This window comes from Electrona antarctica (genome assembly GCF_951216825.1).
Source record: "Electrona antarctica genome assembly, chromosome: 17".
Lineage (NCBI taxonomy): Eukaryota > Metazoa > Chordata > Actinopteri > Myctophiformes > Myctophidae > Electrona > Electrona antarctica.
Genome location: NC_136798.1, coordinates 24802721 through 24829921, shown reverse-complemented (window position 1 = coordinate 24829921; position 27201 = coordinate 24802721). Strand labels below are relative to the sequence as shown.

At 42.8% G+C, this 27201-nt stretch overlaps 2 protein-coding genes across 2 annotated transcripts in view; one reads left to right on the top strand and one right to left on the bottom strand.

Annotated features, from left to right (window-relative positions):
- Positions 1-583: 583 nt before the first annotated feature.
- On the bottom strand, positions 584-2704 carry LOC306941558 (uncharacterized protein). Its single transcript, XM_079527080.1, has 5 exons — positions 2569-2704; positions 2113-2199; positions 1780-1853; positions 1179-1302; positions 584-905 (listed from the first exon to the last, which is right to left on the bottom strand). Exons 1-5 carry the CDS (start codon positions 2625-2627, stop codon positions 626-628), a joined length of 624 nt encoding a protein of 207 aa, XP_079383206.1. The 5' UTR covers positions 2628-2704; the 3' UTR covers positions 584-625.
- A 5293-nt stretch (positions 2705-7997) lies between these two features.
- LOC306940865 (brain-enriched guanylate kinase-associated protein) overlaps positions 7998-27201 on the top strand; it is a gene marked incomplete at its 3' end in the record, with an annotated part of 37759 nt that continues 18555 nt past the window's right edge. Inside the window, exons 1-2 of the mRNA XM_079526108.1 lie at positions 7998-8092; positions 20977-21014. Coding sequence (XP_079382234.1) covers positions 8009-8092; positions 20977-21014 — 122 coding nt within the window. The 5' untranslated portion in view covers positions 7998-8008. The remainder of the gene's footprint in view (positions 8093-20976; positions 21015-27201) is intronic.

Genomic DNA, 27201 nt, shown 5'->3' with positions numbered 1-27201 from the left:
CCTTATATAATACCTCACATCGGACAAAAACTCCAGCTGAATCAACTTCATGGTCACAAATCATCACATCAGAAGACGAGTCTACCTAGCCAAAGATCTTTAACGTCAGACATTACGTCAGACCACAGCTGATCATGCTATATAAAACCTTACACCACTCAGTTCACACGGGTGTGATTTTTCTGTTTGTGCATGATTGTGTTTTACATAATAAATCACTATAAAAAGGGAATGTGATTATGTGAGATGTTAATTGTCAGTGGCATGTATTTCACTGTTTATAATATATATGGCATTATTTCAGCGTTTGACAAATCTAAATCACTAGTTATTCTACTGCACCTTTTCCCGTATATAATTTAAATACTTTAAAACAATGAGTATCATAATAAGATACATAGACACATTTTAAAATTTTAGATGATTTATCAAGGTATTCAGTTCATATTTACAAGTTATATACATTGTTCTTATACAAAATGGAATCATTAATAATTAACTAGAATAAGAGTAATAGATACAAATAGATAAATCAAAACAAAAAAACAGTAACTTAAATTCATTGAACAGTTTGCAACAAATATACAAATATATATAATTGTTATCTTATATATACAAAATGGAATCACATTTGTGACAAAGCGTCCTTTTCTTGGAGTCTCTCCTCCGCCCATTTCTCTAACCGTCCCTTCTGCAATAGGTTGGCCTCTTCCTCCAGCACGGCTGTCATCTTTGATTCCATTTCAACCAACCTCCTTGCCATGTCCAGGAGCTGGAACTTTCTAATTTCCTTGTCCTTCTCCATGGCTGCAATCTTAGTCCTCATCATGTCGACCAAAATCACCATGTTCTTCCTTTCTTCATCCATGTCTTTGATCTTCATTTCTTGTGAGAGGAGCCTGGACCTGAACACATTAAGATAAGATAAAATGAGACCTCTATTGATCCTGCCAGGGAAATTCAGTAACCAGGGCAGCACAGCTGTTAAGATGAAGTTAAAGGGTAAGAAAAGTACTGTAAAAACAGCAGAGTAAACGATATCACACTTAAAGAAACACCATCGATAATTAACAAAATATACAATTACAACACTATAAACCCTTAACGGTGCTTTCATAGTGCAGGATAAAATAAATAATAAGAGAACACACAGTAAGCATGTCAGATAGTGTACTTACTGTAAATTGTCTTCTGCAACGCTCGCTGTCCTTCCAGCATCACGCCTGCTCTTCCTCACTTTGAAGCAGAATTTCTTCTTCTTAGAAGTTTGCTCTGAGGTGAAGACGCTCCCTGCATCTAGGGCTGTCACATGAAATGGAAGTTGAAGATTATTGTCAAATTGAGGATTTGCACAGGGCAGATATGACAAATGAAATAACTCAAATGCACAAATAAATGAATAATGTACTGTGACCAAAACGGGCAACATTGGGCACGTTCGGAACTAGCGCACTGAGTGAACTGTGCAATGCAAACTAATAGGCGAGTGCGCTCCGGTGCAGTATTTCCGAACGCACCCATAATGTTATACTTTCAAAAATGTTTTAAAAATAAAGGAAATGGCAGATTCACATGATAGAAATACAAGCTCACAATGCGACATGTGAGCTTGTAGATCTGCCATTTCCACTACTTTTGAAATATTCCAAAAATGTATGAACATTTTAACAGAATAACAGAACTTATAGAATGGAAAGGGTTCTGATGATTATGCAAAGTAAGTATGACTATCTCAAATAATTGCGATTATGTAATTAATAATTGTGACAGCCACCTTACCTGCTTCCTCAACCTGCTGTCCAATTACATCCTCCTCCTCGACCTTATAGGCTGCTGGTGGTGGAGTGCTGAATCTGATGATGACAAAAATGTACAATTACAATGTAGGTATTTATGCAGAGTGACTTACAATAATCAACGTAACAAATTACTACTGTAACCTTACTACTAGCCTATATACATGTAACATAAAATAAGTTATTTTATAGACATAGAATGCAGAGACAATGTAATTCCTGAAGAACTATACCATGCAAGTATAGGCATAAACAGAACCTAGCAACTGTTGCTAGGTTCTATTATTATCATTGTGAAAGGACTAGAAGAACATACCTGGTGTGCCCCCCTAGTGTCGAAAACGTCTGGGAACTCAGATTATACCTGATGATGTTTGACTTGCCAAAGAAAAACTTCTTCAGCCTGTAATAGAGAGAGAGATAGATAGAATATTATTGCATTTGCATCATTTAAAAGCAAACCGTGTGCAACCAACCATTAAAAACGGCAAAAATGTAAATCACAAAAAGCCGGCCATTTAAATCATTCAATCTCAACATATCATTGATATGTTCGATTTTGTCCGTTGGCTTTTGAGTGTTGATATGATATCAAGTTGATATCGTTGATATTATCAACACTGAACCAACGCCAACGGACAAAACAATTGACGTGTGGTGACCAGGGGGAAAATCAACGGTGAAATGATGATGATGAAAAACAACGGTGAAAAACAACGGTGCTTAAAGACCAGGGGGAAAATCGAATCAAATCAGTTAAAACACAACTAACCTCATCAGTAAACTGTCTGTCCTCCGCTGCTTGTTGTTGTTGTTGTTGTTGTTCTCCATGATGATGATGAACAATTCGTCGTTAGTTTTCACCGGATTTCACTCGTGATCAGATATCGTTGAGAGATGCGACTGATGTCTGTGTTGTCTCTGCAGCGAATGACTTCAAATCTCCCACTCTCAGCTGCTTAACTGTGACCTGTATGCGAATTTTGTGAGGCGAGTTCTGATTGGTGGGAGCGTCGGTCGCTCCACCAATCAGGTCGCTGCGTTGCACCAGCAGCTCGCGTGTGGCAACGTCATCACCTCAACGAAACTAAACTTAAACTATGATATGAATGATAAACATATAAACAACAACAAACATAATTTTTTGTTTGCATGAGTGAAAACACGGCTAATGTTGTTATTGGCTGCTATTGGACTGGCCACTTGATGTACCGGGCGGGCCGTGGCATCACGTTATGATTTCTTTTTTCTTCCCCAAGTTCAAATGATAGCAGGTGCTTACGTCACTCCGAGCGCACGTTGAACAACCAATCAGAACGGAGAGGTAAACTTTAAAATCATGCATTTTCTATTTCTAACTCAATATAACTGCTGATAACGCTGTCCGTTTGTTTGTAGACGTTTGCTAACTAACCAGCTGACCTAACTAGCGTGCTAGCTAAGCTAGCTATAGCTAACTAAGCTTGCACGTTAAGCTAGCAACTGCACCTCTCCATTCCATGTTATTTTGCATTTATTATGGTCATAATGGTCATATCAGATACAGATTATACATCGAAATTGCTCAAGTCCAGCTGAAACCAAACTCTGTCTGAAGAACAGAACGTCAACAACAGGCTAACTTTCGTGTGCTAAACTGCTTTATTTATCATTGTGACTTTGTGATGGTTAATCATTCTTTATAGATGCATAGAGACAGTTGCACATTTGAGTACTGAGTACTGACATGTTTGGCCATTTATTGTATTTGCTTGTAAATTGTAAATAGGCCGGAAGCTAAGTGTTTAAAACAAGTTTCAAAGCATGGGTGCTGCTGCTGCTTCTGGGCCAATGAAACTAATATGAAAACAAAATAAAAACACAAACACAACACAAAGCGACTTGATTAAAGATTTAAAGACATTCACAGATTCGCTCTTCGGGCTCAATAGCTCAGGAACAAAACATTCCTAAATCTGTAGAGCCTGCACTCCCAAAGGATTTGGTGCCATGGCTCAGGGGAACCCCCCCATATAGCTAATGTTTGGGAACCAGTAGGCTATAAGTAGATTTAGATCTGCTTTTATGTCTCACTGCTGCAAAAGCATACACATTTATGTTCTAGAATAGCTCAAAACCTCAGCATATCATCGCTGTTGCAAACCTTGTATTTATATATTTCATCCTTTTGGTGTTTTTTCATAAATTCATGCCCTATTTTATAGTGTCAGATCTATAAACTATAACAGAAATAACAGATATAAGCTTGTGAGGTCGTAGATTTGAAAAATGTTCATGCATAGGCTATCGCCGACGCCTATGCAGTGACATGCACAAAATTTGGTCACCAACCAGTTGAGAGTGGCTCTGTATGTGTGTTTTTTTACATTTTTAACCAAGAATGAATAAGTATTAAGAGTTTGTTGTGACCAAATAATAACTTCATTGGATCCATTGTAACAGGTCATTCTTTTCCATTTCCTGAATAGTAACGGTTTTGAACATGCAAGGTCTCCACCCGACAGGCGACAGCGACAATATGTTGGAACTGTGTGTACAGTTGGGTGCCACCGATATTGTCCCTTATCATTTGACCCATTTAGGCCTGATCTCAAAATTTAAAAAAAATCTTCTAAATCCTCCAGTTTTCTGAAATAAATATTTTCACGATTTTTCAAAAATAGCAGACCTACAAGCTCGTAGCGCGCCACTCGGTGGCGCGCTATGAGCTTGTAGATCTGCTATTTTTCAATAGCTAAATTATAACATAATGTTTAAAACACCAAAAGGGGTTCCCGCCCAAAATGGGTTAACTGTCCTTTTTGCGCAGATCACGCAAACCTCAGCAAAAAGAAAAGGACAATATCGATGGCCTCCAACTGTATGTGCCCATTCATTTGGCCATATTTTCTTGTGAGTGCAGCAGAGGTACAGGAAAATGATTGAGCCCAGACATGGGCCTCATTGCTCTGAAGAGCTACCCTGCTATAGGGCTGGGACATTGACAGGAAATATATCACAACCCATATTTATCAACTAAATCGATTAGTCTGATTAAACACATATAAGCCCTGTATTATACTTAGTTGTACAATGGTGGTGTGCAATAATAGTAATTAATAGCTGATCTACAAGCTCACAATGCGTCACATTGCAACATGTTGTGAGCTTGTAGCTTGGTGTGGCACCAAGGAGCGAGCCATCTAGATTTGCGCATAGTTTGTGTCTGCACCTCCGCGACTACTTGCAAACCACTGGACTATTTCTTGCATGCTGACAGTAGGCCAACAAAGTAGTAAATCTCGGAATATCTTTTTATATTGCAAATAATTTCTTTTTGTGTGAATTACACACAGATCCACAGTGAAGCCATGTCGTTATTAGACCTTACTTTGTTAAATACATTTTTGCTGTCAAATTATAATGTATTGGTTTTGGTACTACTGTAAGTAGCTTTGCGGTTTAATTTCCAATAATAACCAGCTTACTGCACAAGCAATTGTCACCACAGTCTCCAAGTGGAATATGAATTTGTCTTAGAGCTGCATGTACTTGATATGTCCAGCAGATGGCTGTCCTGCATGGTGTCCAACAGAACTTCTAAGTGGCTGCAAGGAGGGGATGTGGGAACTCCAAGCCTCTGTTGACGAAAGTCTTCAGCACTCAGCACCCACAGGCACACAGTAAGTAAAGGTCAATACAAAAGTTTGTAAATGCAAAAGAGAGAGCCAAGTGTAACACTTTTTTAGTTCTAGTCACTGCAGTGCAGGATAGATTTTAGCTTTTGTTTGATTTAATACATTTTTCTTTGATACGTTATTATATTGCGTGGAAGTGGAAATGCCTCTCGCCTACAACTGCGGACTAGTCTTTTAACTCTATGGACTAGACCGCTACAGAGGCCCGCCGTCTCAAGCAAACTTGAGCCACACCACCGAGTGAGTTAAAGCGAGTGAGTTGCAGTGTCGAACGTTGCGAAGTTCGACTGAGCCGACTCAGGCCCGTTCGAGTTGCAACCAGATAGACATAGAATAGTAAATCATGTTCTGGCGAGAGCGTTTGCCCCGACTGCCACTCAAAGTGGCTACTGACCAATCACAGCGCGTCCTTGCACAAGTGCACCTGCCAGTCACAGTGCGTGTCCTTGCACAACCCGTACCGCTTGCTAAACCAAGCTAATGCTAATGGCTCAACTTGTACTGTTTTACAACACAGCATTCAGCCATCAGCAGCTGTAGTGCCTGTTATTTCCTGTCTTATGCTGTAATTGTATTATTATTTATATGCTGCTACGTCTCACCAGGTCCACTCCTGCTCTCACCAGGCCCAGCACCTGTGCGTTGCACCAGACTCCCAGCACCAGGCACTTCATTCAAGAGTGTTCTGCAGGCTCCACCTGGCCCATGGTGGTGCCGCAGGCTCCGCTTTTGGTTTGGATGGCCCTCGGAGCTCCTAAAGGCCTCACCGTGGGTTGTTTGGCTTCTTCTTCTGAGGACACAGGCTGGGGCGCCAACCCATCCTGCTCCCGGGTGCCGTCTACATTCCGGCTGCCACCCGTCTCTCCGGTGGTCACCAGACTATTCCTGGTTGTCACGTAGTCTATTCTTATGAGTCACTATAAATAGAATAACTAAAACAAAAATACATCGCATGGATGCACCTGGGACGTATCCTCAGTGATGTATCCCAAGGTCATCAAACACAAACACAATTACAATTTTAAGTAATGATCGTGACATCCCTAGCAATGTATTGTGTAGATCTGCTATACAGGATTCAAACACCTGGATTTGCATGCTATTTCAAGACCATATTGTCCACCTGTCTTTATTGTACATTATAGTAATTGTTTAAATCTAAACAGGACTTAAATACCATGCTGTAGTGCCTAAGTTTGTATGTTATGTGCTTGTTTCTGTCCACACAGGATTTCACACGAGGTACAACACCAAGACCAGCCAAGAACTCCTGAGGTACCACTGAATAATAATTTGGCAAGATAGCTGAAATGATGTTTGTAATGAAGATCTTATGGACAGGTTTATTGTAAACAATTTTAAAATAGGATAGTAAAAGTATCTACAAGCTCAATATTGTCGATATTGTATTTTCACTAGATGTTGGAAGATCTTTGTTTTTGGAAAATGTCTATTGTATAGAGCAATGTGTTGATATTAAAAAAGAAAATGTTCTTTGTAATTTGTACTTCTCTGAATACTTTTCAAAAGCAAGTAACTCAAAGTACAAAATTGAACGAAATTTGAACAAAGTTGAAAGCCAGTTGGTTGTTGTGCGACATGCACTTCCCAAAACCAGTCCCACGAGGGCACTATATCTCACTGGATGTGAATTGAGGTAATGTTTTGTCAGGCAGGAGAGCTGAGTTGTCTGCATCCCTGGTCCCAACTGGCTGTTGCCATGGATACCCAGTGCTGCTGACACCACAGGAACTGTGTAGGCTTGTTTAAGATATAATTAATAACAAAGGATTAGGGCCGACGGTGGCATGGGGCTCGTTATGAGAAACCTTTATCTCACAGTTACTATAAATAGCTGTGTGTGTGTGTGTGTGTGTGTGTGTGTGTGTGTGTGTGTGTGTGTGTGTGTGTGTGTGTGTGTGTGTGTGTGTGTGCGCGCACGTGCGTGCGTGCGTGGAAAAGTTGTCGAAAAATAGCTGTGGAAAAGACTAGTCTCATACACTGCTGCTGCATTTATCTTCTTGACAAGCAATTTGCTCTAAATATGTTTTCTTGGTTGGTGGCCAGAAACATACCGGTGAACGTCCTCTGAATGCAATTTATCTAGACAAACATTACCTGTGTAGGTTACCTGGATGCCTGCATACTACATACACATGTAGCACATTATGTTATTATTATATTCATCTTATAATTGTAATTCAAGACATACATGCCATGGCATGATTCAAATGGCTCTAAATGGCTAACTGGCAGTGTTGCAAGGTAACATATCAAAAGTAATGGGGTTACTGTTTTCTGATTCCAAAAAAGGTAGCAGTATCTAGCGACACAATATGGACATTGGTCACACTTAAAATAAATCACGTTGCAGTTTGCAGAATACACACCCACTGAATTTTCTTCCGTGAATCAATGTCCTGTCTGGAAAGTCATTGATTAGTATGATTGTGGTTTCAGGTGTGCCTTCCTCCACACTGGATGTCAGGATGTTGGGACAGCAGGGCTCACACCTGCTGTCAGTGCAGCGTTTCCATGCAGAAAGCACTGGCCAATTATTCTTTGCCATCGCCATCAGGAGTGGGTCACTGTCAACCAGGACAGGACAAAGCTAACAAGGTGGGCTGGCTCTCCACCAAACAGCCTTTGTGACACAAGAATGGCAAACCGAAGACATTCAAAAACATTAAGTATATTATATTTAATTGTTGTTGTTTTCGGCGATTATTTGGTTTTTGCAACATCATTAATTATGTCGGTATCATCATATTGTAAATGTTTTAATTTGAGATATTATAGATTATAGATTTACGTTTGAAATTGCGGCTTGAACACACCCCACAAATTTACATTTGTCAAATTAGTATAGTTAATTTAATTGCCTATATATACACCTACCTATGTATGTAAAATATACTTTATCCGTTTAAATAACAAGACCTCTGAATAATGTAGGCCTATGTAAAATAACTTAACCCGTACCTTTTCAAAAGCTACCAAAGAGACACTTTCACTAGGTTCCCAGGTTCTTTTGACCATTTTCACATGGAATTCCAATTTTGGGCATGTTATAGTGCAGTTTTTCTCAACCTTTTCTGGCCACGAGTCCACGACCCCCCAAAATAATCATATTTGAAATGCGGACATCCCACACTGACAAGCACTTGGAAAGTAGGAGTTGAGGTATTTACTTTGACTTGGTTCCACAGATATACTCATATCCATGAGTACAATCGCGGCTGATTTCTTTATTTTTGGAACAGAGTTCTTATGTGTAGCGGCCTCTAGCAGCAGGGATGACAGACTTAGGTTACCTATTATAGGCGATTAAAACATTTTTCAAACTATTTTGAAAGTAACCTTTCTTTTTTGCCTTATCAATATTGTGAGTCAGTGACAACATTGCAGAAGAGATAGCAGTAAGAATTTGCTGTATGTCTGCGTTGCTGTTTCATAACACACACAGGCAGCCTCTGATGATGACATCAAACTGTGTTATGATAATGACATGTATTGAGGTCAGCGGGTCCCTCTCCTCGCTAGCATGATCCTAATACTGTAACAGAGACATACTGTAGTTAACCTACTGTCTCACTAAACCATTAGGCTCATACCATACAATTGGTTCAACTAAGAACATGAACCCTCAGGGTTCCAGTTTCCAAAGCATTTGATGTTGCCTACAGTGGACATTGGAAGCTAAGTAACAATTTAACTATAGGCCGTGTAAAAGCCACCCGCTTTGAATCTTGTGGTATGCAATATTGTGCTTCTGTGAATGGTTTCTGACAGAGGTTATTCCTGAGCTAACCGTGTTAGGCAGGGATCCCAGGGGGAACCCATCTCGACAACCTCAGAAGGAGCTGACCATTATTCAATTCAGACTGCTCTTACTTGCTTGAATAGCGTGACTCCGTGCAAGTGACCGCTCACATCAGAGGTAGAGCCATCGATGGGTGGCATTATTGATGGCATATTGACAGACTTCCCCTATTGTGGCTTTCCACCTGTTAGCCGTTATTGACAGCCTGAGTAAAGCTTTGTGGGGCACGCTACTAGTGTGCTGAGATCCAACTGGCAGAGCTAAATAACGAAACAGGATTAGGTTAAATGATTCTCCCTGAAAGACAGTCTCTAAGAAATTGTTGTTTTGGCATTGTTTTTCTTGTTTTTGTCTGTAGAGAAGCAAGAGGACTTGGGCGATAGGACATTGCCTTTGAGATTAGGTTGGGGTTCCTGCTGCTCTCATATCTATTATTAATCTGCTGACACATTTTATCAGTTTCTAGGAGAACATTAACTGTTCCTGAGTGCCAAAAGGATTGCTTTTTTGTTCCTGCATGGGTGTATCTGCCTTGTGCATGAAGGGAATTGGCCTGACCTTTGTCACTGGCTATGTCCATCCGTAATATATATCATAGTGAGAATAACAACAGTCAAGTAGCATCATTACTATTTGACAGTATTGGCATAGGGCTGCTTTGACTGCCACAATGCAGGATAATAGCTCACTGTTCTGATGGGACTGTTTCTGGCAAGCCCAGGACAATGCCATGGTAACCAATTTTTTGTATTGCACTGCGCTCTGACAGCCTGTTGTGTTGTCCTAGTTAACTGTTAACATTTATGAAGGGAAAGAGTTACACTCAGAAAAGGTCTGTACTTAATTTAATTGTAATTATCAACTATTATATTTTTGCACCCAATTCTAAATGCCATGGTAAGTGCCATGAGGCACGTGACCATATTTCTCCATGGCCAGAGCTGATCAACCATTGCATCAAGTCTGCAGGCTTTGTAACGGAGTAGGACAGTGGGCCCTGCAGAGGCCCGAACGGTCAGGCAGAGACAGAGCTGGGTCAGCGAGGGAAAACAGAGTGCAACCATTGAACAATCACCAATTATCTCCACCTCTGCGCTTGTAGCAGAAATCCATTTCAGGTCCATTACCTCTCGGCAGCCATGGGCCGACGTTCTCTCCCATCAGGGCGATACTTCTAAATTGGCTCACACCCCTCTCCTCCTTCTGAGATTGAAAAGAGATTATTAAAGACATTCATCATAGCAGAGGGCTGTGTCGGCGTAGGATGGGCCCAGAATGGTGAGAAATGATGGCACAATGGAGGAGCCTTCATGAACGAAGTGAAAGTAACAGATTTGGAGAGACAGTGTAATAGAGGAAGATGGCTGTGCGCTGTAGGCTTGGCTCTCCTCTCCTCTCCTCCCGGCCGCCAGACATCTTGGTCCCCTGGGGGTCCTGTGAGCAGACGACAGGGCTGTAACAGCAGGGAGGATGTTCTGTGAGGAACATATGTGCCCATAGGGCCACCCCAGTCACGTCTACAAAGTCCCACATAAAGACTAATTGATTCATTTTAACGACGGTGTCGCTGGTCGGGAAAATAAGTTAAGCGTATCAGATGCTCTACTAATGACACCTCTGGAGAGTGGAATGGTCTGGCTTGACAAGACACACGCTACATATTTAGTTATTTACAGTCTTTCTCAAACATTTTAATGTCTAGGTAGTAGTACGTATAGGCCGGGGTCCGTGGCCTAATATGTACTATCTTGACATGAATGTGTTTTGAATTGAATAATGAAAACATGGCCCAGGCGGTGGCGTAACCGTCTGGGCACCCGACTGGTAATCCAGTCGCAGTGTGCCGCGGGTTCGACTCCCGAGCCCGACACGGCCTTTACTGCATGTCTTCCCCCATCTCTCTCCCGTTTCCTGTCAGCCTACTGTCTGTCCCTTCAAAAACCAATAAAAGGCGTAAGCCGCAAAAAAAAAAATCTTTAAAAAAAAATAATAATAATGAAAACATTTTCTGCATGCAAGGGACCCCATAAGAGAAAATGTTTGTTGTTAAATCAGATTTGTATTAGTAGATTTTGTACAGAATTCTACAACTGTCTATAATCTAGGTGGAGAGGTAACAGTGGAGAGAGTGAAACCTATGATCTGAAATTCTGAATAACCAATTAACCATTCTTCATTCTGTCATTGGACTTACTAACTTCTATCTGGTACAAAATGTAACTTAAAGAAGTTATTTGATTTTTTCATCACTCCATTGCGCAGCAAATATTTGATGGACAATAATATAAAATTCCCCATAATCAGTAACACGTAGATGATACTTGTGTCAACCTTACCAAATGTGGTTTTATTGAAAGGCAATTAAAGGCTAGATGGTAAGGAAGCAACGGGTGTCATTTCCAATGTTATTTCGACTCAGTTCAGTCTGTTTAATTAATCCGAACTTTGCTTTTCGCTTTCCGTTTCATAGAGAGACAATACAATCACGATCTATATAGCAAATGAAAACTGAAACGCCATACATTACACAACTTTGAATTAAAAAACAATGCGTTGAAATTAGTTATGGCTAAATGAAATGACGAGTGTTCTTGGCTGTTACACTTCCATATGGTACTGTGCGCGATGACGGCACAACGATTTTTTAAACCTGATGTACTTCCACTTTGGTTCTTTGTACACCTTCTACCAGAGGGTAACATCACTGACAATAGTTTGAGCCTGTCTTAGTGTAGCCTGCTCATAAATAGACTGCAGAGAGGGGAGTTGTCTTACCCCTATGATCTTCCCTGCAGTCTGCACCAATCTAAACAATTTGGACCTCAGTTGCACTGAGAGATTTCCGAACCAAACTGTGATACCAAATCTGACCAAGCTTTCTAAGACCGCTCGATAGAACATTTTTGAACCCTGAGACGGCAGAGGAAGTGCAGTCTTTGCTGTAGTTTACTAGAGACTGTCCATATGTGTATTCCAAGTTATTGAGTTGTCAATCCAAATGCCTATAAGTATTTATATGAGGAGGCCTGTGAGATGGTCGAGTCATGAATGAACACAGGCCTGTGGTCACCAATACTCTTGGGGTCGAACACCATCTCCTGTGCCTTCCTAACGTTAAGAACAAGGTGGTTGTCATCACACCACTTTACAAAGCTCTGTACCTCAAAAATATAGTCAGCTAAGTCAGCTATCCTTATCCAGAAGGGCTAAGATGGCAGTATCATCCGAGAATTCTATGATGTAATTATTCGGGTTGCCACTTCTACACTCCTATTGTACAGAGTAAAATGGACAGGTGAGCTAACGCACTGACCCATTGTTTACGTTTGGTTAAAAATTAATAGTACCATAATAATAAGAGGGTGGACATTAAGGTCCCTCAACCGTATAATTAAGAGATGTGTCTGTATTGTGTTAAATGCTGAGCTGAAATCTACAAGAAGAAGGCGTGCATAAGCTTTGTTATTGTCCAAGTGTTTCAAAAGAAAATAGTCCAAGGCCAAAACTATACATCCTCTTTACCCCTGTCACTCCTATAAGCAACTATACATCCTCTTTACCCCTGTCACTCCTATAAGCAACTATACATCCTCTTTACCCCTGTCACTCCTATAAGCAAACTGAAAATCATCTAATGAACAGCCAACCGCTGCTGGTCACACTACACTACAGCGTCACACAAAAGCAACAAAAGTAGCAGATCTGTCGATCTGCTACTTTTTCTGTTTTTGAATTTGAATTTGAATCCTGAAAGGTAACAGTTTTGGACATGTGAGGTTTTCTACCCGACAGAGGCGATAGTTCAATGCTCTCAGACTGCAGTCACTCAATAGTGTCACCATCTCTCAAAAGCCTCCCAATGTGTGGTGGAAAGAGAGGTGTTATCGATGCAGTTATGTAACTGCCTGAATGAATATTGATGAACATCGCTGCTACAGTATGTCCACAAGGAGCGCACAGTTCAGTGTGTCACGGTCCTCTGTGATAGCATTTGCTACATCCCAGATGGTTCCTTCTCAATTTGACAGAGTGCAGGCATTCTTCCGACTTATTTTATTTGCCTGTTTAATTTCATGTTTAGCCTCATGCCTGAATAAGGTCCGTAGGGACCGAAACGTTGCCGGTTGCCCTCAATACATTTGAACTCTTGTACTGAGTAGATATTCAGTGTGCGGGCGTATTTTTCTATTTTATATGTTTAGACTATTGACATGCTGTGATTATTTAAGCACATGAAACCTGGTGTCCCTATTCTGGGTATAAATCATAAATACGTGAATAATATTCTGCAAAGATCGGATATTTTTAAAGAGATTTGGTTAGGGACAGGAAGCAACTATATTAAAGGACCACTTTTCAACCTATCTTCATATAATTGGTCCTCACTAATGTTCATGATAAAATGCCATAAATATTTTGTCTCATAGGAAGGCTGTGGGCAGTTCAGAAACCCATCCACCAGTGACATCATCGATGGGGAATTCACGCTAGAAACTGCAAGCTTTCTATTTCTGAAAAGTTGCAATGTGATAATGGACCCCATTGTTCTCACGCTATTAAAAATCTAAATATATATATTATTTTTAATCTGTCTAATGATGATGTCACTGGTGGACGGATTTCTGAATTGCCCACAGCCCTCCTATGAGACACAAATTGTGGTATTTTATCATGGACCAATTACATGAAGATAAGTTGAAAAGTGTGGAAGTGGTCCTTAAATGATGTGTCAACTAGTTAAAAATCAAATTTTAGCTGCTTTTCTAAATACCGCACAAAGGAAGCCATATGTAATGTATATGTAACACAGTAGTAGGCAAAAATATCCAAGTGGAACTGTGTGTGTGTGTGTGTGTGTGTGTGTGTGTGTGTGTGTGTGTGTGTGTGTGTGTGTGTGTGTGTGTGTGTGTGTGTGCACTTGGATTAGTGTAAATATGTATTGATAAAAAGAAAATGCCAACGTTTCAGAGGGACATGAAATATACATTGCAACTAAAATGCATTACATGTAATCCATTACTGTGCGTGTACATTAGTTAGTACATTAGTACATGAGTGTGTGACTCTCTATTGCCCCAGTAGCCATTACTTGCCTTCCAATCAGCTACCATGTGCTATCTGTGATCAATGCTTTGCACGAACCACTGACCCGGAAAACGCTGAAAAGGCTCATAGCCTGCCCTGCTATAGACTAATAGTCTAATTAAACAACAGCACACTCAGAGTAAACCGTGTTAGCAAGGGTTCTTCCCCAGAATATAATAACTTAATTCTGTCATTAGGCCCAACATCGAACCTTCTACAGCCCAGGAGCTGGGCTTCTTTGCTCTCTTTCGCTGGAGAGCAATAACTCAGCAACGGCTTAATTGAGCAATAAGTGGGGGTTGTAAAGACATCACTGTGACAGTTTTGCCATGTTGATCTAATAAGATCAACATGGGGGGTGGAGGGTCCATACATTAACTTTGATATCTTTAAGTGTCCTTGGGCAACATGGCATAGAGGGGGATTATCTTGGAACAGAAGGGGACCATCTGTTCATGCTACAATGCAATGCACCGCACAAGCACGAGGTCAGCCTGTCACAGTGAAACAGAATTGGGCTAAAACACTTAAAAAACTGGTGCTACGCACTGGACCATGGGCAAGTTGTCAATTGAGAGCACAGCTGGGCAATCAGAAACCACGCTGCGATGGATGGAATGAGCAGCAAACCATCCCGTCTCTCCCGGAGAAGGAGGCCCAACCAGGACAACCTGCCCTCAGACACCTGGTCCTCCTCCACTGCCCCCTCGCATGTGTTCAGCAGAGACCTTGGCTGGCTGGAGGAGCTGGTAGGCCATTCTCCTTCCGATAGATCTTGCCCCCCCAGCAGCCTGCCATCGACCATTAGCGCCAGTGCCGCCAGCAGCAGCCGAAGGGGCAGTGTGGGCAGCAACAGCCTGGACAGCGGGAGTTCTGGGGCCACCTGCCTCCTGCACAGCTCCATCAAGAAACAAAGCCAGGAAGCCTTCCAGGCTCACCTGAGATGGAAGCACGGGCAGGGCCGTCCGGCAGACTGCCGATCATCTAGAGGGCCTTGCGCCATCGCATTACCACAGATGCGGCAGCGCATTGGAAGCAGCAGCACGGATAAACTTGTCAAGTGGCCAGAGAGGCACAGGGAGTGTAGGGGGAAGGGTACCAAACAGCAGCAGGCAACAATAGCCAGATGCACGCGAACACAGTGGCTGCTAGAGCAAAAGATAGATGTCAAGCTGAAGTTTTCACGGTTCCTGGATGAGGTGACTTGCAGTGTGATGGACCCCAACAGCCTGCAGGCATTTGGGAAACCAATCCGTACTATAGCACAGGGGGGTAGCTGTCCCTGTACTGTCACCACCCCCACCACCACAGCAACAGCCACCAACTCCTCCCAGGCCCAGTCTGAGACCGAGACACGAGTAGCATGCGACTGTAGCCCCAGCATCCCGTCCTGTTCCACGGCACCACTGCAGAGCCCTTCATCTGTGGACAAAATGCAGGCCTACCCAGATCCCCCCCACGAGCCTACTAAGAAGTCCTACCTTGAAACCGACATCGACAGTGTGAGGAGAGAGGATGAGCGGAAGGACCTTCAGACAGAAGCAGAGACACAGTCGATGTCGGAGATCGACGAAAAGGAAGTGATACCACCGCCTCCCGAGTTCTGTCAGCAGGCTGAGTTTGGGGTGAGGGATCCCTTTCCTATGTTCCACTGGGACTTGGGATTCTCCAGACAGCCTTACAGATCTGTCTCTCTGCCCAGGGGCATCAACATGGTGAGTGACGGAAGGCCTCTTAGGCTCTAAATCAAAACCAGTCCTCTTTATATAATGTTTATTGTGAATTGTAGATGGATATAGGGTGATACACTGGTGATTCGCAAAGTTGTGAATTCAAACATTAATGTTTAAATGTTGTAGTGAGAATGAGCACTTTTTCCCCTCTTCATTTTAGGATTATAGTAGTGCTAGTGTGTCCATGAATGGCCACCCATAGTACTCTTGATCCTGGGGTGGTGTTGTGTATTGATAGTTTGTCCCTTTTGAGCTACAGTCATGCCTCTCTGGGAGAAGGTATCTCACACCTGATATTAGTCAGATTCGAGGCCCATGTTTTGGCCCACTCATAAAGAATGACACCACAGAATTTAACCACTTGAACAATTTGCAAATCGTCTATTTTTAGCGAAGAGATTTTGTGTAAACTATAAAGGGAAAAAGGAAGGAGCCAAGAATAGAACTGATCAGGTCAATTATTAACTTCTGTTAACAATTTTTGACACACATCGAGAGTGCTTTGGACTTCCATAGGTGTGCTTCCATAGATCGTGCCATGCTCCTCCACACAAGCAATCTTGAACAATGCAACTCATCCGCTTACTAGCATTTATTTCGTGGCATCCATCATTTACTCTGCTTGAGACTTAGAACATTAGAGAGCTTTTCCCCCAGCAATAACAAACAATGCTTCTAAAACGGTTAGTCCCAATACTTGATTCTGATTGGCTGGTTACCGTCACGTGACCAGTGTAAATTTCACCGATAACCCACACCTTCAATCACTTTATAACATTCGCAGCTGATTCCGCATCTCTGTAGCTGTACTGGGGAAGGGGAGCGCTTGATTGCCTTGCAAGTGAATGTGTGGCTCCAGGCGGCCCCGTAAAGACATCAAGCGCTATTCTCCCGTCACATAGCCTACTTGCAGCAAAACAAGGAAGTGATGTGGCTCGCTCTGGTGGCGCAAAGCGTAGCTACTTTTGTGAATTTAATAGTTTTATTAGGTTAATATTGCTATATGTTTGTAACAGTTTTAGAAAAGCAATAAGCCACTCCAGAGGGTTGGGAGGGTAGAAGACCCTCGGCTGCGCCTCGGGTCTGCCTACGCCCCCAGCCATTGTAAAATACCCGGTAACCTGAGACCTCTCGTGGCTTATTGCTTTATTTTACCACAGTCATTGCAGTCATTTTAAAATACGACATGGCTGATATAACAAGTGAGGCCCAAAGCTCAAAAGTGAGAATCAAGCATAAGATAGTACATGACAAGGGCTTTTAGGGAGATTTCATCATCCATTCCACACCTGTCTACGGTATGTTATGCCCAATTGATTTTGTCATCTTACAACCGTGTTACGCACTGAACATTGCAGCTCTACAAGGCCACAACGTGTCCCAGATGTGACTCGTTGTGGACTTGTAGATCGACTATGTCCGTGCTTGACACTGTCATACAAGGAAGCATTAATCAGGCTTAATCCTATACATAGGTAATAGGTATCAATAAACCGTTTTTTTACTTGTTTTTCTTTTTCAATTTTGCAATATGTGCTTTTTGCATGTTGCTTAATTATGTTGTATCTTATTGTATTTTTGAGTGGTGTAACCACTCCCTTACGGGGCTATGTGTGTGTGTGTGGGTGGGTGGCTGGGTGGCTGGCTGGGTATGAGCACGAAAACAACATGGTTGTTTTTCACCACCTGTGCGCAACCTAACGCACACACAAACACACACGCACATATTAACTGTATATATGATGCTTTCGGGTGTGCCAGTACAGTACAGTGACAGTACAGTAAAGTACAGTACAGTAGAGGGACTTACCGCACGGTAACTGTCATTTCTCAACCATTTCGGACGCGGGGCGGCACGCCGGAACCGGCCCGGCCCCCTGGGCGCGTTCCTGAGGGTCTGGAACTCCCCCCCCCCCCCCTCCCCACACCCCTGGGGACCCCCACATGGTAACTGTCATTTCTCTACTGTATCGGACACGGGGCAGCTCGCCGGTACCGGGCCGGCACCCTGGGTGTTTCTTGTGGAGAGTATAATAATAATATTAATATTACAATCTTTATTTTTATTCACAGAAGAATCAATACACATAAAATAAGCCAATAAAACATAACAATAGAACAAATAACAGACAAAATTAGTTAAAATAGATCCATACGGTTGGGGAATAAAAGCAGCTTTATGAAAGTGTTTTCAGGAGAGATTTGAAACAAGGCACAGAGTCGTGTTCAAGCATAATTCAAGCATAATTCATAATTCAATCAGTTGAGGATGCTTCATCTCTCCATGTTTGCATTTGCCAATCTGGGAACCCATTGGCAAAACAAAGGAAAAACAGCGCCCTCTTTTCCTTAACCGTCCGAGAGAGAGAGAGAGAGAGAGAGAGAGAGAGAGAGACTAGAGACTAGAGAGACTAGTATCATTGACAGACCTCGGACCGTATCATTGACAGACCTCGGTACATGGGTGGAGACCGTAACATTGACAGACCTCGGTACATGGAGACCGTAACATTGACAGACCTCGGTACATGGGTGGAGACCGTAACATTGACAGACCTCGGTACATGGGTGGATACCGTAACATTGACAGACCTCGGTACATGGGTGGAGACCGTATCATTGACAGACCTCGGTACATGGGTGGAGAACGTATCATTGACAGACCTCGGTACATGGGTGGAGAACGTATCATTGACAGACCTCGGTACATGGGTGGAGACCGTAACATTGACAGACCTCGGTACATGGGTGGAGACCGTAAAGGCCTATTCATAGTCTGGATTTTCGGTGGTGGTCACCTGCTCCGGTGGTGAGCTGACCACCGGAGCTGAAATAACGTTGCACGGTGGTGAGTAAAAACAGAGAGAAGGGCTGGAGCGGTGGCGGTGGTTTGCTCTTCACCGCAGCTCGCGACGTCACCCCACCACCGAAAATCCAGACTATGTATGAGCCTTAACATTGACAGACCTCGGTACATGGTGCTGCCATTAAACAACGGACAAGAAAAATCACATTCCTTTAATTCATTGTTTGATTAAAATTCAGTCTTTGCCGTCACCTTAGCAACTGCAAAAAAGGTGGGTGGACGACAGTGTGGGCGCTGAGAGATAACCATGTGAGCTTGTTTATATGCAATCCTGTCAGTGTGTGTGTGTGTCAGTGTGTGTGTGTGTGTGTGTTCCCGAGGGACTCGTGCGGAGCTGTAAAGTTCGACTCGTTCACACAGAATGTCCCTGGCAGCTTCCTAGTGAGCGGAACACGGCCGTCTGCTCTGCTCACCTTCTTACCGCAACGGCCACTGTAAAGGGTGTTCATTTAACTCTCTACGAATGGAACCAAATGGACCCGTAAGCAGGTCCATTCATAGCCTTTTAGAGTTACAAATAGACAAATTAACACTGAGGAGCTTTCTGCCAAAACCACACAATAAGATCATGAGTGTTAATTTAACTTTGAGAGTTTACGAACTAAACATTCAGTTCCATTCATAGACTCCCTTAGGGGTGCATTTAGTTTGAAATGGGTGAATTTACACAGGATGTTTACCGTGTATTCTCCCTATATTTATACTAGGTTTCATGGCTGATGGCAGAGACCAGATCATTTGCATCCATGGGTAGATCGTTGTTTTCTTTTCTTTAGTTTTCCCATTAATTTTGCAATATTATTTTGTGGTTAAATCAATTTTCTTCACCCCCACCAATATGAACAGAGATGCAAATTCCTTGGGTCTAATATCACGCTTTTGCATATTTCATGTGCAAAGAGAGACGGAGAGAGAGTGAGGCAGAGAGAGTGTTCTAGCCTAGTGGGTGTTTTCTCCCTAACAACTTTAACCCTGGGGGGCATATTTTTATTATAGGTGAAAATATTCAACTGTTGGAAGTTGGAACGTAACATAACGAATATACCTAAAATAGCGGAGCAGCAAATGTAGCTATTTTGGCACAACATTGCTGATCAGCTATTTTTTTTTATATCTTTGTTCAATACAACTATGTCATACAACAAAAATACAAAATAGGATAGGGCTTCAGTGGTTAATAAAATACAAGGTAACGTGCAGCAGCAGACTGGGATGAATGCCATTCTTCCCTTCCACTAACAGTCTAGGACAAGTGTGAGATTCAACAGATTGAACCACCTGTTCCCCCTCACCTCGCTCTCTCTCTCTCTACCCTCTCTTTCCCCTCTCTCTTTCTCTCTCTTCTTTCTCGTCATCTCACCCCCCCCCCCCCCCCCCCCCTCTCTCTCTCCCTTCTTTTTGCCTTCTTGTCTCCGCTTCTGTTTTCTCTCTCTCTCCCCCACAACATTCTTCCCCCTCCCCGTCTGTGTTCTTGCCGATTCAACACATCGACGCAGATATCGAGTCGCTGCCAGTATCCCTCCTGGGGGGTTGGGGCTATGTATCTGCAGTCTACGCTGCAATGGAGGCTTCGGCTCCCTCCCTCTATCACCCCCCACCCGCTCTCTCTCTCAATCTCTCTCTCCCTTTCACTGTATGATATGACTGTCCTCTCCCCACTCCACCAAGTGCAGACCTAGACAGTCAGTCAGTCCTGTGCCGTCCGATGAGCTTCACAGGTTGCCTATGAGGAGCGACACAGTGGGGGTGCAGGGTGGCGAAGTGCGGGGCTCCACGGGTGGATGGATGCAGGGGGATGGAACCCCAACCCACAAACAGGAAGCGAGGAGAAATGACAAACTACAACAAACTACAAAAAAAAAAGAAAACATAACCCGATGGGGGAGATGGAGAGAGTGAATGTGTGCTTTGTGGCAGCAACAATGTTCTACCTGTGAAGATCCCCGGGTCAGTGGACGTGTGCCCCTCCATTAACACGCTGTCGTTTCTCCTTTAGGTACCTGACAAGGAGATGAACAGTACAGACGCCATCAGGTGAGATTCAAGCCCTCCCTCCCTCCCCCTCTCTCTCTTGCTCTCTCTCTTTCTCTGCACATATCTTTCAGTGTTCCATCATCACGCCCCCGCTCTCCCTCTCTGTGTCTCTTTCTCACTCTCTCTCTCCGTCTTCTGCCTTTAAGCTCCCTCCCACATATTACTTCTCACACACACACACACACACACACACACACACACACACACACACACACACACACACACACACACACACACACACACACACACTCTCTCTCTCCCACTCCCCAATGATCTCTTCCTCTCTCTTCCCTTCTCTCTAGCACTTTCTCCTCCCTCTGTCTCTCTGTGCTGACCGGTCTGCCTGTTTGAGGGGTATGTGTACAGTATATGTGCATGTGCAAGGGGGGGTTTCTGGGTAAGCCGGTCCAGATTGCATAGGCTGCTGGTGGGAGTATGTGGGGCACAGAGTCAGAGAGGAGCCCCTCAGGCGAGAAGGATTTTCTTCCTTGTCTCCAGTAGCAGCAGCAGTTGTGTGCAGGATGAAGCTCTGCATGAGCGGAAGGTACTGCTTATTACCGACACGTCTTTGCTTTAGATTTCAAGGCTGTTTGAGAGTGTGTGTGTGTGTGTGTGTCTGTGTGTGTGCGTGTGTGACTGTGTGTTCATGTGCATGTATTAGCTGTGGAGGCATAGATAGTGTGTGTGTGTGTGTGTGTGTGTGTGTGTGTGTGTGTGTGTGTGTGTGTGTGTGTGTGTGTGTGTGTGTGTGTGTGTGTGTGTGTGTGTGTGTGTGTGTGCGCACGTGTGCACGTGTGCGCACGTGTGTGCTTGCTGGCTGGCGTATATGTATTTTTGTGTGGTAGTGTGTGTCCGTGGGCATGTGTGTGCACCTGCACGCGGGTGTGTTTGCATGTGCAATGGTGACATTGTTGTGCAGTGTCAGTAAGCTCACTCTGGATAGCGATGCAACGCTATCAGTATCTTGCAATGAGCAGCTATCAGGAGAGTTTGAAAAATGTACCAGTATGACTGCTTTCATATCGATGCTTATAAGAGTCTTGTCCAGGCTGCAGGAAGCTGACTATGGCGTATGTACAGTATCTGCTATTCTATGCTTTTTCTGTGAGAGCTTTAAAGAGCGGGCTGACTGATTGGAGTTTCGTTTAGTGTTTGTAAATGTACAACAATGAGTCTTTGTGTTTAGAATCTGGCTCACAAAATAGAGTCTGACTAATGCCACATTTTTTGCGGTCCGATGACAATCGCGATTTTGAAGAGTTGTAGAGTAGACCACAGATTACCAATTCTTTGTTCGATATTTTGTCAAAAAGTGTGAGCGGTGCCTTTTACCATGATGATGATGAGAACATCATCATATGCAAAAACTTAGATTTGATTAAAGTTTCTATTTGAGACATTTTAACTTAACAAGCAATCAAATAAATAAATAAATCCATAAAATGAATTCACACTAAAAAAGTTACATAATACTGCTTTAAAACAGCTGGAATCGAATATGGTATACTATAGACTGAATATAAAGGATGTAAAGGTTTTATATGTTTGGACCCCTTTGGACACATTTTAGTTCAATCTATATTACCGGTATATGCTTTAAAACATTATACTTTTACTATTATACTATTAAATTAGAAATCAAAAACTCCTTAAATATTGTATTTATCTTAGAAATAGTCAGTTTTTCACCCAATAGGGGCCGCTCCTGTCGTAAATTGATGATGTCATATGGTCGTTCATATGTGGTCCAGCCCTATGGAATTTATGGAATGCATGTACTAATAAAAACAACTTAATAATATGAGCATCAAAGCAATATTTTTATTAGCACACGTTTTATAAGCACAATCCATAGGGCTGGACCACAAATGACATCATCAACTTGACAGGAGTTTTCTCTATTGAGTGAAAGATGAACTATTTCTAAGATATTTAAAATATTTAAGATGTTTTTAATTTGTAATTATAGTTTTAGAGTCTTATTAGCCGGGGATCCTTTTAATAGCATCACAAATGAGACGTTATTAAAACCACACAGAGATTATATAGTAGACCTACTCTCTTTGTGTTCGATTACCTATGGTACCTATTATAACCTGATTACAGCTTGTAATTTACTAGACGATGAGGGGTAATTAATCCGACAAGGTGTTTCTAAAACACAAAGCCATCGATTGTCTTTACCCTGTCACAGCCCTAATTGAATCATATCAGTAGGGCCAATTGTGTGTGTTTGCCTGTGTGTACTGTATATGCTTCCTCCGCTCCTATGTTTCCTCTCCTGTAGAAAGACAGTAGCATAGTGGCAAATAGGAAGGCCAAGAGTGACTTCGTCTCTGTCGGGGGGAAACCTCATATTTCCAAAACTGTTACTTTTCAGGATTCAAATTTCAAAAGTAGCAGATATACAAGCTCAAAACGTGTCATTTAGCTTCGTGTGACGCCGTGGTATATGATCGAGTAGGGCACTCGTTTACAAAAAAAATAATAACCAAAAGTTAGAATATGGAAATAGGTTTCTGCCCGACGAATTGCTGGTGGATGTAGCGATGTACCACTGCCACCCTACCCCGCCGTAGTCCAGATGTACCACAACTACTGCCACCCTACCCCGCCGTAGTCCAGATGTACCACAACTACTGCCACCCTACCCCGCCGTAGTCCAGATGTACCACAACTACTGCCACCCTACCCCGCCATAGTCCAGATGTACCACAACTACTGCCACCCTACCCCGCCATAGTCCAGATGTACCACAACTACTGCCACCCTACCCCGCCGTAGTCCAGATGTACCACAACTACTGCCACCCTACCCCGCCGTAGTCCAGATGTACCACAACTACTGCCACCCTACCCCGCCGTAGTCCAGCCTCCAAGTCTGCAGAGGCTCACGCTCTGCCCGGCCCTGCCACGCCACCGGATAGTCTCAGAGGCATGATGAAATGTCCTGAAATCTGTTCCTCTCCCTCCCTCTCTTCTCTTTCTCTCTCTCTCTCTCTCTCTCTCTCTCTCTCTCTCTCTCTCTCTATCTCTCTCTCTATCTCTCTCTCTATCTTTCTGTCTATGTCACACACACACACACACACACACACACACACACACACACACACACACACACACACACACACACACACACACACACACACACACACACTCCCCAAATGTTTGTTCTTTGGCCAGTCCCCCATGCAGAGGGCCCTGGGGCCCTGAGGCAGCGATGTATATTTTAGATGGGGACAGATGGACAGCCCCGTGGCCTGCTCCATGCTCCCTCCTCTGAGGACATCTATAAAGCCTCGCATGGATCTGTTCAATTGAATAAATCATCCGCTCATAGTAGGTAGTAGAGTTTTGTTCCAAATGGAGAATTTCACCACATGGGGAGGGGCACTACTGTTTAGCAGCACTAACCATTTTTTCTAAAGTCGCTTAAGCCATATACTGTATACCTTGTCGTACAATGGATAGTGAAAATAGGCGATGTAACAACTCACAACATGTTGCAATGTGATTCGTTGAGAGCTTGTAAATCTGCTATTTTTTAATATATGGATAATTTTGGTACATTGTGCTGAAAAAGGGAACGCCAGGTTGAGAGTGACTGGTGAATACAGGTGTGTTGATACACAGAATGGTCAAATGTAACCACAAGGAGTTTTTAAAATACCAAAGCATCTCATGGTGCAACAGGCTTGGCCAGGCGTTCCAAAGAACACGATTTGCCATGTTTGTGTGTGGGAGGCCACTTGGGAGGAGACAAGTGGTTGTCCACTACATCCTCCCTGAGATCAACAGTACGAGTCAGCAGTGATGGGTGATATAGACATGGGATGATTTGGATTTGATTCAATCACAGACAAATGTACTTTACGAACAATTCAAAATTACAATTATGAATCACTCCAAAAGCGAATAGAAAGGTTCATGTTTTTCAGGGCGAGAGAGAATAATTAGTGAGAAAGTTTTTACTAATTCGTTACAATAACTGTGGCCAAGCTCTGAAAGTGAATTACTGTAACTGAGTTTTCAGTCTTACAGAGGCGAAGTGCTGGACAGCTAATGAATTATTCTAGTAACGTGTATCCCTCAGCCCCCTGTGGTCCCCAGCAGTCATTCCCTCTCTTTCTCTCTCTCGCTCTCTTTCTATCTCTCTATTACTTTCTCTTTCTCCCCTCCCCCTCTATCTCTCTCTAACATGTAAAACATGTCGAAATTGAATTAGTGGAGTAATAAATTAGCTAGCTACTGGCAGTGTGCACAAGAATTGTTGCGCTGATAAGTCTGTCTGTGTGACAAAAACAGACAGGCGATGAATGAGGAAATTGTACACGCACCATGACACACAGCACAGCAGATTTACAGTAGTAGATTAGCAGATGGTCTCTTTAATTTACTCACCAAAGATTATATTTACCAATATTAATTACTGGGTTCCTCTGGCAGTTTCGTGACCACAAATGTAGTCCTAGCAGTGTTAATTTGGGACCCCATTCTAAACAGTAGCCTATATTATAGATTATCTGTTAATTGTTAATTAACTGTTAACAGGTTTTAGCTATATATATATATATATATATATATAAACATCCCAACTGGTCTTTGTTATTGTACAACCAACATTATTTTTACATAATGGAATATGGACTGTGTTCCAGGGGCCACAAGAAAGTTCCCCAGGGCGAGTATTTGGCCTGTGGGCCGCCAGCTGGGCAGTATTTGGCCTGTGGGCCGCCAGCTGGGCAGCAAGCATCTAGTGAAGTGTAGCAAAGTCTTATTATTAGTGGCCCTAGATTCTATTGCCACTAATTATGAGACTTTGTGTATTTCTGGCTGGCTGTGGACATGTGAAACAAAAGCGTTTTATTTTCTGATTGTAGAGTTTGTTTTAAATTGTTTTAAATTGGAGTGCAGCATATTTAAGATATGCTCGAAACTACCAGCAAATGTGATGAGGCGCTGAGCATCTATTCAGTGCTGAGCTGTGCACCGTCTGCACACCTTAGTCTTGTTTTCATTTCAACCACTTAAGGTCGGCCTGATCCTACTGTATATAGGCCAACAGGGGCACAAAGGCAATCCTGAGTGTTAAATGGAACCAAATGGACCATTAGGCTTTTAAGATGGCCCCTAGAGAGGCATGGGTGTGGACCGTACACAGGCTGTGTCCTATATGACACACACACACACACACACACACACACACACACACACACACACACACACACACACACACACACACACACACATGTATACACAGATGCATTATGCATACATACATACATACGCAGATAGAGCAGGACAGTACAGTACAGTATAGCTTTGCACTTTGCAGTGGCACTTTGTGTAACTGTGCCTAACTACTACTACTAGCGATTTCCGATCACGTGATCGGATTGGGACAACCCTACTAATAACATTGCTTTATCACCATGTAATATTGGCGTGGCGTTCTGTGTGGAATGGGATGTACTCATGACATAAACGGAAGTTTATCACATTAAATAAATGCAGCCGCCAGCCGTTTGGCTGCCATGTTTAGTGGTCAGATGGGTGGGATCACTGAAATATACACATTAGACTTACAATTAGGACAAAGTTCAGGTCGGGGTTAACCTCGCGTTACCAGACTTTCCATCTCGGAGGAAAGCCTGGTCTGTGTTCCTAAATCGCCCATGTGATCTGGTCTAGTCGTGGTTTAGACCAGATGATACAAATATTATATATATATTATTTCGGTAAGGTGGTTCCGTTTTTTTCAGCGACGCTTTGTTTTACTCTTGCCAGTCGCTACGAGTTGGACTAAAAGATGGATATTCCAAACAAACTATTCCAAGTACTTGAAGAATGTGTGTGTGTGTGTGTGTGTGTGTGTGTGTGTGTGTGTGTGTGTGTGTGTGTGTGTGTGTGTGTGTGTGTGTGTGTGTGTGTGTGTGTGTGTGTGTGTGTGTGTGTGTGTGTGTGTGTGTGTGTGTGTGTGTGTGTGGACATGAGTGTGGACACACGTGCATGTGTGTGTTCTATTTTTAATGAGTTGAACCATTTATGAAAGCTGTTTGTGTTCCTCCTTCTCTTGCCATCTCGTTTTGGCTGTGGCTGAAAAGACGGAACATAGTGGCCTGGTTTTTATTCTGGATATACAACACACTTTACTAGTGACCCATTTCATTTATAACAATGTCTCCCAG

What these genes read in the sequence shown, in the direction of transcription:
- LOC306941558 (XM_079527080.1), bottom strand. Translation starts at nt 2,627, where the DNA reads ATGGAGAACAACAACAACAACAACAACAAGCAGCGGAGGACAGACAGT. An exon ending in ACAGCAGGTTGAGGAAGCAG is followed by an intron (nt 1,303 to 1,779) that starts GTAAGGTGGCTG and finishes TTCATGTGACAG; the next exon opens with CCCTAGATGCAGGGAGCGTC. An exon ending in GTTGCAGAAGACAATTTACA is followed by an intron (nt 906 to 1,178) that starts GTAAGTACACTA and finishes TAATGTGTTCAG; the next exon opens with GTCCAGGCTCCTCTCACAAG.